Below are 19,799 nucleotides of genomic sequence, written 5' to 3'. Positions count from 1 at the left end.
AAGATTTTTCTTCCAGAAACTCGGGGTTTAAGACACATAAACACAAGAAAATTGACCGTAGATCCTACATTATTTCAGACAGAAACACATCCTGATATGGTTACGCCGCCCAAAAATGGACTTTAGTCAATTTTCGGACGGCAATACTTTTTTTGCCGATTTCTTCACATGATGGACATGGGCCAGATATTTCTGAATTGGCGAATCCCTCACTCAGTCTCCAAATGCTATATAGGGTTTAAAGCAGTAGCATACTTCCTATAAGGAAATAAAAGGCATTAGCTGATTATTTTATATATATATATATATATAAATGTAAATAAGTTTTTTTTATTAAAAATAACCAAATTACTTGATAACCCTAATACTGTTTATATATATATATATATATATTCTATAGAACTAAAACATGAAATATATTAGTGGATTTTAGTTTACCAATTTTACTTATTGTTGCTTCTTATTTATTTGAAGCATAACAGAATCTAAGAAAATTGATTCATTATAGATGTACAACATTTTAACAGCTGATTTCTGTAGTTTTTTATAATCTGATTTTATTTATTTATTTATTTCTTCTAGTCACAGGAGAGGTCTCGTCGCGAGCTTGCGCATAATGTGTGTGCTATTAAACTTTGGAAGCACTCTAAATGGTGTAGAACGTTTAGATAGATTTTGCGTCACTATGTCTGGTGTGATTTGTAAGATTTGTGGATATGAAATAAACATTTTATGTACAAAGTAGAATTAGTAGTTTCGTTTGTGTAGCTTAATTCAATATAAGAATTAAAGGTAGCGTTGGCAATGAGCAAGGGAAGAGTCCACACTCATTATGATGGGAAAATCGCCGGTTTGTATGACCTCGGTGATACGCTTGGTCGCGGCCATTTTGCCGTTGTCAAACTAGCTAAACACGTTTTTACTGGTGAACAAGTTGCAGTTAAAGTTATAGATAAAACAAAATTAGATGAAGTATCTCGAGCACATTTATTTCAAGAAGTTCGGTGTATGAAATTAGTACAGCATCCAAACGTAGTACGGTTGTACGAAGTGATAGATACTCAAACTAAGTTGTACCTTATCTTAGAGTTAGGTGATGGTGGTGATATGTACGATTATATCATAAAACATGAGAATGGCGTTGATGAAGAGACAGCTAAAAAGTATTTTAAGCAAATCGTTCATGCTATATCATACTGTCATAAACTGCACGTTGTACATAGAGATCTCAAACCTGAAAATGTAGTGTTTTTTGAGAAATTGGGTATGGTTAAATTGACAGACTTTGGATTTAGTAACAAATTTTGTCCCGGCCAGAAATTAGAGACGTCATGCGGATCATTAGCGTATTCAGCACCAGAAATACTTTTAGGAGATTCATATGATGCTCCAAAAGTAGGTAAGTAGCCATATTCTTCATTTAAGATGACGAGAAGGATGTGAAAAATATGAAGATTGGGAAAGTGAGTAAGGCAAGTAAAACAAATTATAAAGTCCGTTTACTTTGAGCAAACACCGTGAATGAATTTAGAACTTTAATAATAAATTATAGCGCAGATCAAACGCTAGTGAAGAACATTAGGCTGTTAGCAGCACTCTGTGCAGTTTTCCTGAGGTGGGGAGTTCGTCCAGTCCATATGATTTTCCTAAGGTGGAATTGGCTTAAGAGGATCTGCGTATGTGTAAATTAATCATCTCTATTATCTACCAGTATATTCCTTTAACTAGTAGCAAAAATTCACCTTAGTGATGAAATTTACATGGGTGATAAATTGTTATTTTACTATACCAACATGGCTCTCCCAAAATTGTGCCTAAAGGCAGCAAAAACTTACTGTATTTCCAGCCTTGAATATTATTGTACTCATTTCGTGAAATTTTGCCACGCATAATTGTTTGTAGTTCTCATTCAAATGTTACTTGTACGTCTTTCTTAAGGGGGATGAGAAGTGCATCCTTTAGGCCCCATGTGCCACAGCTTAAAGGGTGCATAGTTCAAGCAGTCTCTTTTAGTTGGAAATGGTTATATGGGAGACAATGAGTTAAAAAATGTTAAGCATTCGGAAGTAGTTACTCTAAGGAAAAGTGCTATGTTTCTCATTGCAGACTGTTTAGGAGGATAAATGATCCATCATTAGACATCTTTGGAATTGATTTTTCTCTTTATTTAGCTTGATCATTTAATTAATAATATGCCATGCTTTGCTTGTCAAAAGTTGTAATCTTTAAGCAACTAAAGTTACAGATGTAAAATTTAATACCTGATTTGTTGTATTCCATTCATTGTGTGTCATATGTGCATGTCTATTTGGATAATGTCACTGTGCACTCAGTAGGGCTATGTATTTGGATTACACATTAGCATTAGATTTGATGAAATTCCATAGGCAGTAGAAGATTTTCATCTGGTATGAAAATCACCTACTACCCGAGGACTTATTGCCCAGCGTAGTTCTACTGTGCTGCTTATCTGTCAATCCAAAATGGCTTGTAAAAGAGTTTTTTTTTTTCTCTGTAGAGCAGGATTTCTGGACTATAATGCTTTAATAATATAATTTTCTTTAGGTTTCTAACCTTATGTTTATAGGGTTACCATTGAAAATATATAGCCCACAATTGTTTATTCAATTATAAATATTTTTTATATTTATAATTGAAATCTGAAAAGCCTTGCATTAATATTACTTTAATAATATCTTTCCTTATGGATAAAAAAAACAAGGAGGCTTATCATGTTTAAGTAATAACCTTAATATAAACATTTACTATAATTTACGATATTTTAACCTTTATATTAAGGTCACCATATGTAAAAATTTGATGATTATCAGAAAACAATTTCTTATGTAATGAAAGTTTTTCAGTTGTATAATTAAGCTTCACTAGTTTGATTCTTAATTCTATTGTAAATTATTTAAACTAGTTCTGTTTTTTAGTTCAATACAATACTCATAGAAGAATGCAATCTGTGCTTCACACCTTGCCAAGCAAAAGTTGAATAGCAGATCAATATAGCTATTGAACCTAGCATGATTTCTAATGAAAAATAATTGCATCAGTTAATTGAATTTCACTGGACTAATTAGCGGTGGCAAAGGGCTCAACAGACATGTTGCTTACTCATGCCTGGCAAGCAGCATAAGGCTGGACAAAATAGAATTTTTTTTTCTATTTAAGAAAAAAAAATTTCATATTCTGTTTTGGAGAAAGCAGTATAAATGACATATCAGATTCAGTAATTATAGTAAATTGACTTCATAATCATGCCTTGGAAATATTCTTTAAAATTGATTAGAAATATACCTTATTCTTATATCTTATTATAACATATGAATGTAGACTGTGGCTTATGAGCTATAAATCATTCCAACTTCAATTAATATTGTTTAAATTGTTTCAGAATATGAACAGTCCACATTCAGCCCTAACTGTCCTCAGCATTCAACTTTGATCCCTGCATATCAGTAGTAAGTGCATTCCACAACCATGACACCATTTGGTTGGGAAGAACTATGTTCGATTCCCATCACAATATGAGAAGCTTTTCAACTAAGAGGACTTTATAAGGCAAATTGGCCTTGAGAACACATGCAATTTATAGACAAAAAATACTGGTGGTAGGCAGTAGGTGGTGTTTGTGTAGTTAGTGGATTAAGTGGTGGAGACAGAGTTGTAGAGTAGGTGCCTTCACTTGATGAGTCTTTGGACTCCTTGGAGGTGTCATGCAATAATTATAATAATAATAATGCTTTTCAACTAACTGGTTAGTTTCTTGCAAAGGTGGAAGTCCCTCACCTCCCAGGAATAGCAAGCATTTCATTCTGCAGAAAATACTGATTAGAGATTTGATGGTTTTCATTGGCCTTAATTGCTTTTCAATAATCTAATCAGCTGCAGTTATTCTCTAGTTATACTATTGTTTCCTCCAGTTTATCAAAAAACAAAAACAAATAAACAGAACTAGAGATGAAGAATTTTAAATAAAACACCAGAGTATATTATAGTTTTCCTATTCCAGTAAATTATTTTCTAATTGATTTTTTAGGCCAGCACAAGGAGTCAAATAGTACTCAGCTAAATAAAATTAGGAAAATTAGGACCTAGGTTAGTTCTTAAACTAGTAAGGCAGTTTTTCATTCCCAATCAAAATAAGAGTAAATTCAGTGATGGCAAATCATTTTTAGCTTGTGTGCCAAAATTACAAAAAAATAAATAAAATAAAGGGGAGGGGGAGGTTAATTGTGGAAATCATTTACAGCTCCTGTTTCATATATAATACACACACACTTTTTATACTGCAGTTAAAGAAACTTAACTCTCTTCCTTCCATATACTCCACAGTTGGCATTTTCAAGTTTTCTGTGATTCCAACATTAGAGCCATATGGTTAATTCAGTCCATTTTGTTTATTTTATTTTATGTACAGATGAAATTTATTTCGAGCTTATGTATCTTAATTGTTAATAATATTAACATCTGACATATTATTAACAACCTTGGAGTTAAAGGACTCATTGCAAAAGGTCTCTATACTCTCATGCAAACAGATCATTGAACTATGTCTTAAATCCATTCACAGTTTCTGCACTCACCATACTTTCAGGCAATGCATTCCACTCACCAATCACTCCATACAAAGAATCTTATTCCTTTGCTCACATCCTCCTTATAGAGCTTTCAGGGATGGCCTCTAGTTCTACCTTTCTCTCTATTCTGTGAAAAATCTCCTTCACATTAATCTGGTGACAATCCCTGAACAACTTATGTCTCCATCATATCCCCTCTTCTTTTTCTATTCACAAGGCTCTGTTGCATTCCCTCAATCTCTCCTCATATCTGACATTCCATAGACCTGACTAACTTAGTAAGCCTTCTCTGGACCCTCTAATGCATCCTCATTTTGTGTTTAGGACAATGAGGACTTTTCTACTGAAGGTAAGTTAGCCTGTCTGAGGTGCAGGATTTTTGTTTTGCAAAACAGGCAAACCTAACTAGAAAGCACCTGCATTTTGTATTTGACAAGATTATTGATAGGATTGAATTGTAATATTCAATAGGCTTAAATGAAGCCTAGTTAACTTCAGGTAATTGTTTTAATTTTAGAGTGGCTATAATAAGTTAGCCTAAAAGGTGTCATCAGAAGAGTTACAAAAATTATATCCAGATTATGGGATTTAGATTATGAGGACAGCTTGTGAGCATGTGGATTTCAGATTCTGGTTAAAAGGTGAAAGAAGGGTGATATGATAAAGGTCTATAAACTTTTAACGGATGAAATTTTTTGTTAAATGGAAGATGGGGCGAGGACATGAGGGTATCCATGGAAGTTAAGTTTGTTCACAGTCAAGAAAGGAATAAGAGCTAGGTTTTTCTCTCACAGAGCAGTTAGTGAGTGGAATGGTTTATCTTTAGTAGTAGTGAGTGCATCTAGTGACAGTGAATTTAAGGGAAGGTATGAGTCCTTGACTCCCTGGAGATCTCAGATGATAATAATAATCATAATAGGAGAAAAATTAGTTTAATATATATTTCAAAACAATGTGCTATCCAGATGTTTTAATCATTAAAAACTGAAGACATTAATTGGCAGATGCTTTGTTCATTTCTTAATAAATTATGAATTGCCAGCCTGTTTGGCCAAGTGGTTAGTGTATCCGCTCTCGAACCAACAGGTCGTGGATTCGAATCCCGCTGTGGGCATGGATGTTTGTGATTGTCTGTGAAAATATTAGTGGTGGTGGTGGGCAGTAGATTGCATTGGTGTAGATGATGATGATGGTAGTTGCGGTTCATTGTAGTTGATGGATTAAGTGGTGAAGATGGAGAGTTGTAGAGTAGGTGCCCTCCCTCGATGAGTCTTTGGACTCCATGGAGGGATCACGTAATAATAATAATAATAATGAATTCCTGCCTTTTTTATGAACAGTGTAGCATGTCATTTATTATTTGAAATATTTGATTTGTACATTTTGAAAGCTACACATGCTTTCAAAATGTACAGATCAAAAGTAGAAGTGGCTTTTGCACTCTACGGCGCTTGACCGCACGACGAAAGGTGTTCGAATCTAGTCGCCGACTAGGGGAACTTTTTCTAAGCCTTTTCTCGACCAGTTCCTGAGTTAGTCGATCTCTGGCACGGACTAGCGGGTTTTTCGTCCTGTAAACTCCAGAAAATCGGCCGTCGAACCCACACTATTTTCAGACATTAAACATATTGTAGGGTTAGGCACCACGAGATGGCGGCACTTGCTAGCTTGCATAATTTCTTTGCAGTATCTTTAAAATACAATAATTTTTTAAAAGGAAAAAAAAAGCTATAGATCACTGCTTATCTGCAGTTGTAGTTAAGGCATAGAGAGAATAGGAATAGAATACAGGACTGAGTTGATAGATGCAGGATTCTTTTCAGTGGCCAGCATAGGTTTGTAAATGATGTCTTGCTTTGACAGTCCACATGCATTTTATGACAGAGATGAATTTGTTGGTTAAGGAAGACTCACTTATTTGGTGATGTTCTTGTTGATGAATGTGTTGATAAGGAAGAAAGACTCGCTTATTTGGTGATGTTCTTGTTGATGAATGTGTTGATAAGGAAGAAAGACTCGCTTATTTGGTGATGTTCTTGTTGATAAGGAAGAAAGACTCGCTTATTTGGTGATGTTCTTGTTGATAAGGAAGAAAGACTCGCTTATTTGGTGATGTTCTTGTTGATAAGGAAGAGAGACTCGCTTATTTGGTGATGTTCTTGTTGATAAGGAAGAGAGACTCGCTTATTTGGTGATGTTCTTGTTGATTGTGTTGATAAGGAAGAAAGACCCACTTATTTGGTGATATTCTTGTTGATGAATGTGTTGGATAAGGAAGACTCGCCTATTTGGTTTAATAGACAAGCTTAGGTGTTGAACATTATTCATACCTTATTTTTAATGGCATTTTAAAGGGTGCCAAAGTTTAGATCTTTTGTCTGTTTCACTTACTGATTGTCACACGTCAACTGTAACATGTGTGCTCTGAAGATGCTTGTTTGAAATCCAGTGAAATATAAGCTAGTTAATAAACATCTTTTTTTTATAATTTAATTTATTTGGTGTTTTGTAATACTGTTAAAAATAAGTTATGAATCACTTATTTGGTGATATTCTTGGTTTTTGTGAAAACATATGGTATATTGTTATGCAGCAAGTTTGATTTATAGCAGTGGGAATGCAGAGAATGGGTGAGATGGATAATATATTTGATTTTGGATAAGCAGTTGGCTACATGAACAATATCAGCAAGTAGGATATGAGAGTCAGGGTTTATTCGTTGGCATGTACTATTTAACTTGCTTGTTAATGAGATTTCATGTGGATTGATGGAATATTCAGTTGTTAGTTGATGGTGGAAAGTTGGGAAGAGTTATAAGGAATATTGTTGGTGGCAGAAACATTCATGAAGATTTAATCCTTTTAGCTGGGTGAATGAGTGAGATTGTTTTCATGTCAATAAGTAGATGTTGCACTTTGGAGTACAGAGAAATACAGCTATGCACCAATATTGGTAGAACTGCTTAAGCAGGTGGATGGTTTTTGGAATGTGATGGTGATGGTTAACATATGGCTGAAATTTAGAGGGTACATGTAAATGTTGCAAAGACTACACATTTATAATATTACAAACATCATAAGAACAAAATAATTTGAGTTATTAATATTTTGCAGGATTTTAAACCAGGTTACAGATCAAGATCATGCTGAATCTCAAAGGGAAAAAGTGTATGAATTATTTTTTGAAATAGTTAAATAAATCACCAAAAAACTAAAACCTTTTTTAAACACCTCAGATATGGGATCCATCCAAAAATCACAAACCCAATACCCCTACCCCCTCATCTTGTAGTTGATGATGTAATTGCATACATACTTGTCACAGTTAGCAGAGTCAGTTCTGTCCATTAAAAATTCTGTTCGCATTTAAACTTTATACGTGTGCATAGGCTTATGTGTTCGTCAGACATGTTGTACTCAATTTCACGGTATAATATGAACACAGATGGATAAGAAAATAACTATGTATTAACTTAGAAGCTAATATTTTGCTGGTATTATATTCAGCATCTTCAGAGCACACAAAAAGTTTGTTACAAAAGCAAGACAACCACAATCCGGTGTAACAGTGGGGCTAGTATAAGTAATTACAGCATGCAACACAAGACTAAAGTCCTAATATGGCGCCATCTAGGTTAAAAAAAAAAAAGTTCAAAGTTTTGAAATAGTAGTCCAAATGATAGTCTTAGGAAGTTTAAAAATAAAATAAAAGTAATAAATATTAATTTGGTCTTAGGATAACTGTCTCCCAAATCTTTGGTAGATTTATATAGCCATACTTGTTAAGGTTTGGAGTATGTTTTAAGGCTTCTGTTGATTCCAGGAACAACCTCTCTGACTTGTAGAAGCTTCTGTACATTACTTTTGTTTCTTTCCAGTTGATCCTGTGTGCAGGGGTATCCAAAGCATGGTCTGCCAGACCCGGCTTGCCATAGTGCAAGTGTCCGATATCCGATACTTGCACTATGGCAAGCAGGGTCTGGCAGACCACTTTGGATACCCCTGCACACAGGATCAACTGGAAAGAAACAAAAGTAATGCACAGAAGCTTCTATGAGTCAGAGAGGTTTTTCCTGGAATCAACAGAAGCCTTAAAACATACTCCAAACCTTAACAAGTATGGCTGCATAAATCTATCAAAGATTTGGGAGACAGTCATCCTAAGACCAAATTAATATTTATTACTTTTATTTTATTTTTTATTTTATTTTATTTTTTATTTTATTTTATTTTTAAACTTTCTAAGACTATCATTTGGACTACTATTTCTTTGAACTTTTTGTTTTTTTTTAACCTAGATGGTGCCATATTAGGACTTTAATCTTGTGTTGCACGCTGCAATTACTTATACTAGCCCCACTGTTACACCGGATTGTGGCTGTCTTGCTTTTGTAACAAACTGTGTTGTGTACTCTGAAGATGCTGGATATAATACCAACAAAATATTAGCTTCTAAGTTAATAAATAGTTATTTTCTTATCCATCTGTGTTCATATCATACCGTGAAATCGATTACAACACATTTAAACTTTAATAAAACTGATAGAAACTGTTAATCTTATTAATTTGCATTCACATCCTGTTAAATTTACCATATACTCAGATTTTCATTTCTTGTACTGTTGAAATGGTCCAGTTGAAATGACTCGACAGCTTTTTAATTGTACTCCTAAATGGCAATTTCATTAAACTCCAAGCCAAGAAAGAATTTAGTTTGGTCAATCATTTGGCCAATAAAAATGCATGCTTTTGTCAACTAGTCTTGAACTTAAGGTTGAAGAAGGAAATCTACTGTAGTGCATATGCCCACATTACCAACACCAAAAGAAGAAGAAACAATAATTTATTTGACTTGCTAATATTTTGCTGGTTTTCTAAGCAGCATTATCAGAGCAGAAATTGCAACTGTTGTGATGACACCACTCAAACTGTTATGGAAACACTTCAAATTGTAACCACAAAGAACTAATGTCCTAACAAGGTATTCTTTTGGGGCCAGATAACAGTGAAGTTAATTTGGAGAAGTTCATGCTATTGTGGGCTTAGGACTGTCTCCAAAATCCATGTCAAATTAGTAATCATACTTGTTGAGGTTAGGAGAGTGCTTCGTGTCTGATGCTGATTCAAAAAATAGTCTCTCAGACCTGTAGCAATTTCTCTGCAGCACAGATGCTTTCCATGTAATCATGTGTGAAGAAATATCCAAAGTATAATCTGCCAATTCTGATTTTTCATATTCAATAAGTTATTGGTTGCTCTTCTGGTGTTATTTACGCAATGAAGCACTGTCGTGATCCACCAACATCTTAGCCTTTCTGTATGTAACAATTAATCCTAGGCTTTTAGTAGGCTCTTATAATTGATTTATAAGCATACAGTTTGAAGTTGCTCATGAATTTTTGAAAGTTAAGAAACTAAGAGTGAAATATGATATGCAGTCACACTCCTGTGTGTATTCAAAATTCCAAATTGTATTCAATTCTACTTGGCTGAAACTATTGTAATGTATAATTTCGATATTAGTTTTTTTTTTTTTTTTTCTTGCAAATAGTCTGATTGAATCAAATATTGAAATGTTCCAACAAATTTTTGTAAGGATACCTGATATGTAATTTAAATAAAATTTGTTTACAAGGAAGCATAAAAAAATAATATTCTCCCTCCATTAGCCAATAAAAAGAAATGTCTTTTACTAACATCAAGTCTTCATGGTAAGGAAACTTGATGTTTTAAATGAATGAGGATGTATTTCAGTACTGTGTTAGGTATGGTGTTTCTAAAAATTTAAGGAAGTAGTATTCCATTGCAGCTGCAGATGCTGCTGCTTACACCATAATACAGAGGCATTTCATAATCATGTTTCTTGGTCAACATGAAAAAATAAATAAAGCTATTATGAACTGTTAATACACATTATTTAAATTTTTCAGTACTTGGAACCATGGCATGCCAAAAATATTCTCTCCAGTTGTTTTTATCAGACTGAAAAAGAAAATGAGCTACCCAAATTCCTTTGCATGGTATGCAACAACATACAGTACTGTGCAGTGCATTTCTTATTAAAGTATTTCCATTGATGTTTACTGTAATTTATTTAAATTCTTACCAGCTTGGTTGGTCGAATGAATAGCATCTCTACTCTCCAACATGTAGACTGTAGGCATCATGGATGATTATGAATATCTTTAAGTGATAGATGATTTTCACCAGTATGAAGTCAACGCTAACTGCTTGTGTTCAGTGAGGTTTCACTGTTACGCACAGTAATCATCATACCTTATTTGATGTTTCAAGACATTCAGGCAGTGTATTTCACTCCCATATTATTCTCCAAGTAAAAAGCCCGATTCACACTTTCCTTATAAAATTAAAATTTCAGGGATGTCTAGTTGTGCCTTATCTCTCTCTCTCTCTCCATGTGTGGGCATTTAGGTGGGTAGAGATAGTACTGTAACTTAAAAGGAGAACTGAAAATATTCTAAGATAGTCAAAATCGATTGCATGATTGCAGTTTCTAAGTCAAAACCTCAGAATCCTGTAATGCTGATGAAACTGATGTTCTGGCCACCACAATATGAATATGCTGAGCTTTGAAGTCTGAGTCTGCATCATCCAAATCCTCTGTCTATACTTTCAAGTTGATGGATCTGTTAGTAGCCCCAGATGTATCTCCTAGTCATGACGCATTAAACTAGTAGATAAGTCAACTAATGTAGGCAGAGGTCACAGTAGGGCATCCCTACCCCTGAGTGGAAAGGCCTAGCCACTATGCTACCAGACACCATCTGGTGGTAGAATAGTTTTATCATCTAGTGTAACCTGATCTCTTTTCTTTGGTATGTGCAACATCCAAATTTAGACTCTGGAGGAAAGACTGTTTACCTTACCTCTCCTCTCTACAATTTCTTCTTGCTGAATTATGTTGACTGGATTGACCAAGTACTTCTTTTGGAAGGTACAGCTTTAAAAAGGTTATTCTGCATGTAGACTAGCCACTGGATAGTATATAGGATTGAACTTACTGTTAATATTAAAAATACTTCCAGGTCAGCTAGTGAATTATCATATTTGCCAGCGTATAATACGCGTCCCCTTTCTTGTACGCATTTTTTAGGAAAAAAACTTGATCACTGATTATTATAATGAATTTACAGTATTTCAAATATTAAGTAATAAGTAGGTCTACTTTCAACAAATATCTAATCTAACTAGGAAAGAGTACCCACCTTTTAATCCTCTTTGTCAAAACCCAGAAATTCATCTCCAGAGCTAAATGAAGAGACACTTCTAAATCAGAATCTGAATCCTCATACAACAAATTGTCCTCTGTACCATCCAGTACATTACTAATGCCACACTTCTTAAATGATTTAACCACTGTCAGTTTTCACAGCATCCCATGAAGCTTTGACCCACTCATCAACTTGCAAAATGCTAGGCCTCTTCCTTCTTCCTGATGGTGTAACCTCAAAATCTGAAGACTGCATCCAGCTGTTCCACTTCTCCTTCATAATCCCTTAAATGGTTTATTAATACAGACATCTAAAGGTTGAAGTTGACTAGTTAGACCACCTGGAATTACAGCTGAGTTTTCAATTCCTTGAGTTTATTTTTAACATCTTCTGTTTTGTGAGAACAAAATGATCCCATACTATGGGATCAGTTTTGTTCGAAGAAGCAGGGCAGTCTTCTTCAACAGTCTGCCAGGGCGCCTAGACCAAATTTTATCTATTTCATTCCTCCTCCATCCATTTATCCAGTGCATCCACTGAATGCTACATAACTGGAATGCTCTCGCACACCGCAAGGAAGCAAGAAAGAAATCGCGTAACTCTGACCAGAGAAAATTTCCAGAAATGAAAGTAATAAAAGACTGAGTATCAGTGTACGATGCAGCCTGTTTTTCAGACTATTTTCAAAGAAAAAAAGTGCATCTTATACGCCAGCAAGTACGGTATCTAGCTGGCATACATGAGAACAGTTAGTGGTAATGGGTGGGAGCTACTGATGCTACTGCACAAGAGTTGGAGGAAATTCTCATTGTGTATGGCATAATAAAGAATTCACTATATTCCATGTACCATTTCAGCTTTGCTTAAACAACCATGACAAGGCAAGCAAAGAAAAATAATTTAAATGTGGAAAAAGGCAAACCTCCCACAAAAAACCTTTTGCTTTACAAATGTGTGTTGTCTGTAAAACCACCTTCACTTTTCCTAATAAACCCAAATTTCACTTTCTTTGAACACCACTGCTGATTTCAATTTTTAATTTACATATTCTGACTCTTTGTCTCAAAGATCGCATTTATACATAGGTTATTTTGGTGTATCAGGTCAGAGAATTTTTTTCAACTTTCCACTTCTTTATTGTCTCCATATATATGGAAGAGTGATGAGACATGTAACCTTCATTTGAAAAGGATATGGGTTCAGTTTTTTTTCATCATGCAAGGCATGCTTATGTGTGTGTTTTGATATAAAGGTGAGTTAGCCAGTCTCATATGGAGGTCAAGCTTTCCTCTCTCAAAACAGTATTCCATGTAAATGGTATTCCATTTACATCACCAGTATAAATTTAATACCATTTATACTGGTGGATCAGTATAAATAGTATTATGTAGTTACTGGCCTCATATGCTTATAATTTTCATCTTATTTTATTAAAAATCTCATCTGTCAAATTCATTTGCTATTCTCTATTACTCTCCTGATGCCACTAGTAATTTTGAAATTCTTGATTTCTTTCCTTTAGATATTGATTTTCTTCACTTTCCTAATAGTTAATTTTTTTTTGGTGGAGGGATAAATGCAAAAAATCCATTTGAAAATGAAAATAAACATAAGTACAAAACATATTTTAATAAATTGAAACTAAGATACGGATATTTTGGTTTGCGTATCTCCAAATATTTTGCTAGATAATGTTCTCCTTTGATAAAACATCTTCAAAAGCTCAGAACTTTATCATGCCAGACCACTTAGGATATATGGTCTACCTAAACTACATAAATCTGAATGCCTCCCCATCAGGCCAATTGTTGATTCTGTAGGGAGTGAAACACACAAAATCTCTTAATTCCTATCCATATTTGCTTGCTGGTTGGTCAAGTGGTTAATGTATTCATTCTCCAGGCTTGCAAATTTGAATGTATAGGTAGATTCAAATTTGAATTGAATTCAGTGTGAGACCACTGCCTTGCTTATTTGGAGGCCTGAGATTCATGGTTGGGCTCTAGAGCAGAGTATCCAGACTAAGTAATAAATAAAAAAAAATATATAAAAACAAAAAAATTCCTTCGTCCATCCACATTGCAGATGTACTATAGATTTACAGCCTTTCTAGATAGGAGATTTATAAAATATCTTACAGGTCATTCCTGTTGATCTCTTATAGGTCATTAATTTTATTTTTATTAAATATCCTCAGATTTATTTCAAAAATTAAAGACACAAAACTTGATTATTCTGATATAATGGCCAGTTATGTTATTAACTCACTCTTCACTACTATTCCCTTGAATGACATTCTTGAATATCCTCTGAATTTCCAGCTTTTGAAATTTTTATGAATTTTGGATATCACCTGGAATGGCAAACTGTATAAACAAATAGAGGGAATTGTCATGGGTTGTTTTTAACTTAAGTCAACTTTTATCTAGAACATTTAGAATTAAAAATCGTAAAATTTCTGATACGTACCCTCAAGAGGCGAGTATTTGGGTATTATGATAGTATGGCATAAATTAAATCATTACTAGCTTCCTATAGACAGTTTGCATCCAGTACACTAGCATCAGATCTTATATTTTAATCTTCTAATTACATCAATCCACTTTCATACTGGTCTTACCCTGGGTCTTTTTCCAGGTATGACATGTTTTGCCAACCTTTCTTCTCCCATTCTGTTTGACCATACCACCTGAAAGTAGCTCTGCTCACATATTCCTGAATGCTAACAGTGTCAAATTCTTATTTAATATCTGTATTTATTAATATGATTCTGCCATTGATGGCATCTGTTCACTTCCCTAATTGTCTTTATTTTTTATTTTTTTAAAAATTTTTATGTAAAATTTGTTACAGCAGTTATTCAGTATAGTTAAAGAATCCAGCAGATTTCTACCGATTTATTTAAGACTAGATTATCATCCTCGTAAAGTAAACGTCTAAAATAAGCAGCTCCAATTCTAATATCAGGTCGAATGCCACTATCATTCACAATGTGATCCATTTAGATGATGAATAAAGTGAAGAGTGCGAATAATAATAATAAATCACTCATTCCTGATTTTTACATCAGACCATCTTTCGCTATCTCCTTTGATGGAATTATAGAATATTGATGGCTTACATTTCAGTCATATTTACTGGGAAAGAGTCAAATAGAACTTTATCCTTTTAGATGTTCTAATTAAGCAAGAAGCAGATGATTTTCTTATTGTATCAGAATAGCATAAACCTACTTTTTGTAGTCATTACATACATCAAACATCAGCATTATCCTTTCCACAAATACAATATAATCAAATGCCAGCCTGGTTGGCCAAGTAGTTAGCATATCTGCTGTCCAGTCAGAAGGCTGCAGGTTCGAATCCTGTTGTGGGCATGGATGTTTGTGATTGTCTGTGAAAATACCAATGGTGGGCGGTAGATGGTGGTAGTTACGGTTCGGTGGATTGAGTGGTGGAGACGGAGTTGTAGAGTAGGTGCCCTCTTTCGATGAGTCCCTTGGACTCCCTGGAGGTGTCACTAATAATAATAATAATAAATCATTCTGGTCAAAAGCCAACATTATCTCTTCATCATAAGCATCTCGTCAACAAGAACCTATTATTAAAGGCACTTCTGACATGTCTAATAAACAATAAAAATACATGATAGCCATACTAATAAACTTCAATGAAAGTACAGATATTTTGTACTGAAAATAACAGTACATTATTGGTGTGTAGAAACAAGCAAATAAAAAACAGGAATACTTTACCAATTAAAAAATGGTTGCTGCAAGCTACAAATTAATATTAATAAATAATATTAAAACTATTTTTGATGTTTACGTAAAATGAGAATCTCAGAAACTATTGGGGGAGGAGATGCGATCATTCTGATTTAGGTTAGGCCGATGTAACAGGACTTCACAACTTTCTTTGAAAAGGCATTCATGTTAAAACTTCTATGCAGAAGACCTTGTATTCATGTGCTTTGATTTGCTTGCTTGTTTCTACACACTGATAATGTATTATTATTTTCAGTACAAAAAACATCTGTCTTGTCTTAAGCTTTTCATGAACCATTGAGGTTCTTTAGCTGTGGACTTCACAACCACGACTATCTTAAGGATAAGGTGGTTGGCTCTGTCTCCTGGTGTGTCCTATGTCTGCAGATGTGTGTGTTCACGGGACCAGTTTGCCTGTTCTGGGGGACGAAAAACCCGAGTTTCCAGATGAACCCCCCCACCTTCCAAAGGTGAGTTATCCGGTATGAGACTGGCTAACTCACCTTTCACTGAAAGTGAAAGAGACCAGATAAAGGTTCTTCACATCTTGAACAGAAATCGAACCAAAGTCTTTCCAACCAAAGGGCTTCGTCTGTGCTGACTGAGCTATGGAGGCTCACAAGACATCTGTACTTTCATTAAAGTTTATTACTGTAGTTATTGTGTAATTTTGTTGTTTATAGTTATGCCACAGGTACCTTTAAAGATTGACATATCTAGTGTTTTTAAGAAATTCAATCTTTTTTCCAGATACAAACCTATCAACCAAATCAGCTTACTTTTTCTAGTTGTTATTATTACAAGGATATCTCCATGGAGTAGAAAGACTCATTATGGCATCATCGGAAACCAACACTAACCTTTATACACACCATATTTCTCCTTAAACTTATTCACTGTCACTGCACTCAGAACTAATTCTGGCAATCCATTCTATTCGCTCGCCACTCCAATCAAAAATATCTGGTCCTCACACTCTTACTAAGTGCACTCTTACACAACTTTCAGGGACCTCTAGTTCTCTCCCTCTATTCATCATGTATTGAAGTATTTCCTTTGATTTGATCTTATAGAACTCCTTTAACTTATGTTTTTATCATGTCTCCTCTTCTTCACCTATCAACTAAGCTTTGCAACCCACACATACCTTTAACCTATCCTCATAAGGAGCATTCCACAGATCTGTAACCTATGTATCCTCTCCATCACCATCTGATCCCCAATAAACCCAGCTGACCAAATCCCTGCACAGTAGTCAAGATGTAGCTGAATCATAACCATATAAAAAGGAACAGTAATCTCATTATCTTTACTAGGTAACATGTTTTTCAACATCCATTCAGGTAATTCTTTGAGCTATTTTGCCAACTTTGCAGTGTGCCCTTGAAACTTAAACTCCCTCTCCACCATTATCCTCAAGTCCCTGGCCTCGTCAATCTGCTGCAATCCAGAACCATCAATGGGATACACAATATGTTACCTTTTCAACTCCAAGTGCATAACCTTATTTTGCAACATTAAATGGGCAGTAGTTGTCCACGGTGTCAATTTATTTAAATTATTTTGCAGGGCATCTTCATCACCTTTATTAATTGTTGCTCTTCCTACTTTTGCATCATCAGTGAACAATTGAATATCCCCCTCCTTTAATCTTTCCCTATTAATATGCAAATTGAAGAGTAGTGGCCCCATTAAAGAACCCTGGGGCATTTGACTAGTCCTCATTCTTTTAGATTCCACTCCACCATATACTACTCTCCGATTCCTGTCTGTCAGCCCCCATCCCCATCCATGCTACCAGCTTCATATCCATTCCCATTTTCTTAAACTTTTGTAATACACCCTCTGTCCAAAAATAAACCGAACTTTTTGAAAATAGAAGAAACTATTGGCACCACCTGTTGTATCTTTTTGTTGTCGAAAGCGGTAAACTTCATTAGTGTTGTGTCAACTGTTCATGGCATTTGTTTCATTAGAAGCCGAGTTATAGTGCCAAGAGTGACAGTGTGTTTTGACGAACGGTCGGAAAATGAGTTTCAAACAGAGGCTGCAATTGACTTTTGTGTTAAACTTGGTAAATGTTTTACCGAAATGCATCAAATGCTTCAAAAAGCATACGATGATGAATGCTTATCCCGTACTCAAGTTGACGAGTGGTTCAAGCAATTTCAAAGTGGTCGTGAGACACTTGAGGACAACGAAAAGTGCCATCCAAAAACTGGACGAAGCGAAGTTAATATCAAAAAGTGCATGATTTCATCAAAGAAAACCCGAAATTGTCTGTGAGATTGATTGAAGATGAATTGGGGATTCCAAAATCAACTGTGCACAACATTTTGACTGAGAGTTTGGGCCTTCGTAAATTGAATTCGCAATTTGTTCCCCACAAGTTGAACGACAACCAAAAAATGTATCGAATTGAACACTGCAAGGACCTCATTAAAACTGCTTGTTAGGACTCAAACTTCCTTGAAACGATCGTTACTGGTGACGAAATCTGGTGTTTTGAGTATGAGCCCGAAACAAAGCGCCAGAATGCTGAGTGGAGACCACCAGAAGATAGGCATCCAAAAAAAAGTCACTTGGAGAAATCAAAAGTAAAGACAATGCTGATTTGTTTCTACGATTCCAAGGGCATTATCCACAAAGAATTTGTTCTGCCTGGCCAAATAGTCAATGGTGAGTTTTATCGCTAAGTTTTGAAGCAATTGATATCGAGAATTTGTCATATATGGCATGAATATTGTGATTCAGGCAGCTGGTCACTTTTGTACGATAATGCATCATCTCATCGTTCGATTGTGAGACAGTTTTTGAGCAAAAACCAAGTTTGTGTGTTGGATCACTCACTGTATTCACCTGATTTAGCATCCTGTGACTTGTTTCTCTTCCCTCGACTTCATTTGCTAATGAAAGGAAAGCGATACGACACCATTGAAAATGTTCAGGTGGCAGTAACCACAACCCTCAACAATATCCCAAAAACCGATATAAAAACTCATTTAACGAATTAATTGACCATGCCAAACGCTGTATCGAAGCTGAGAGAGAGTATATTGATTGAAATAAATGATTTGAATAATTATATTTGGCCTGTGTTTTATTTTCTATCAAAAGTTCGGTTTCTTTTTGGACAGAGGGTGTAGTTTTCCCATGTTGTATCCTGTCAAATGCCTTTGTAAAGTCCAGCAGTATGATGGTATATCAACTTTCCTTATCTAATTCTATGAGCTCACTTTTATCTGTTCACTAGATGAAGAAATGCAGTTGTGAGGCCGAGGTATTAGAGCTGTTGCAAAACTGAATAAGAATTCAGGAGTGTTAATAGATAGGAAATTGAAGTTTAAGGACCATGTGACAAAGATTGCAAATAAAACTCAAAAGATAATTGGTGCTGAAATGAACATTCACATGTAAAGATAAGGATGTTATTTTGTCTCTTTACTAGGCCTTGATAAGACCTCACTTGTACTATTGTTGTGCAGGTCTGGTCTCCTGGTTTCCATTGTGATTCTGATATATTGGGGAGAGTACAAAGTAGAGTGTTAAAAATGATATCAGGATTGTGGAATACTGATTATGAAGACAGATTGAGAATTTGTAGACTGGAAACACTAGCAAACAGAAGAAAGAGTGGTGATATGATTGAGACTTACAAACTTCTGAAAGTTTGTAAGTCTAAAGTCTCATACAGGATTTCAATTGATGGAATTTTTCAGTTTATGGAGGGTGGAGAAAGGATGAGAGGGCTTGGAAGCTGAGAATGAAGGCTGCCAAGAAGGGTATGAGGGCTAGGTTTTTCTCTCAAAAGGGTGGTGCGTGATTGGAATGGATTGCCATTGGATGTTGTGAGTGCAAGCAGTGTGAATGAATTCAAGAGTAAGTATGATAGCTGGTGTGTGTAGTATGTGGTCTCCCTCGATGAGTCTCTGACTCCCTGGAGGGCTCTCTTAATAATAATAATGTTAACAATTCTGTCTGGCTTTCCTTTTCCATCTGCCCTGATCCAATAGTTAGAGATACCAAGTCATCTTTTATAGATGGCTACAAGAATTCCAGACAATTTTAGATCTAATCTTACTAGCAGAACTAAGTATACTATGGATATTTTTTATCCTCTAAGCAATTCAAACCATGATCTTGTGTTAGTTCTTCAGTCAGGGAGCAACACTTGCATATCCACCATCATCCACATCTTGTCTGGCATTATAAGAA

General features: G+C 35.0%; 1 protein-coding gene across 1 annotated transcript in view; it reads left to right on the top strand.

Annotated features, from left to right (window-relative positions):
* The first annotated feature begins 673 nt into the window (after window positions 1-673).
* Window positions 674-19,799, top strand: part of Snrk (SNF related kinase) — a 142,995-nt gene continuing 123,869 nt past the window's right edge. The window contains exon 1 of the mRNA XM_090414896.1: window positions 674-1,399. Coding sequence (XP_090271022.1) covers window positions 805-1,399 — 595 coding nt within the window. The 5' untranslated portion in view covers window positions 674-804. The remainder of the gene's footprint in view (window positions 1,400-19,799) is intronic.

This window comes from Typopeltis vanoorti, chromosome 26, assembly GCF_054136105.1.
Source record: "Typopeltis vanoorti isolate ZY-2024b chromosome 26, IOZ_Tvanoo_1.0, whole genome shotgun sequence".
NCBI classification, from domain to species: Eukaryota; Metazoa; Arthropoda; class Arachnida; order Uropygi; family Thelyphonidae; genus Typopeltis; species Typopeltis vanoorti.
Note: the sequence above shows the minus strand (reverse complement) of the source record. Positions and strands in the feature narration are given on the sequence as shown.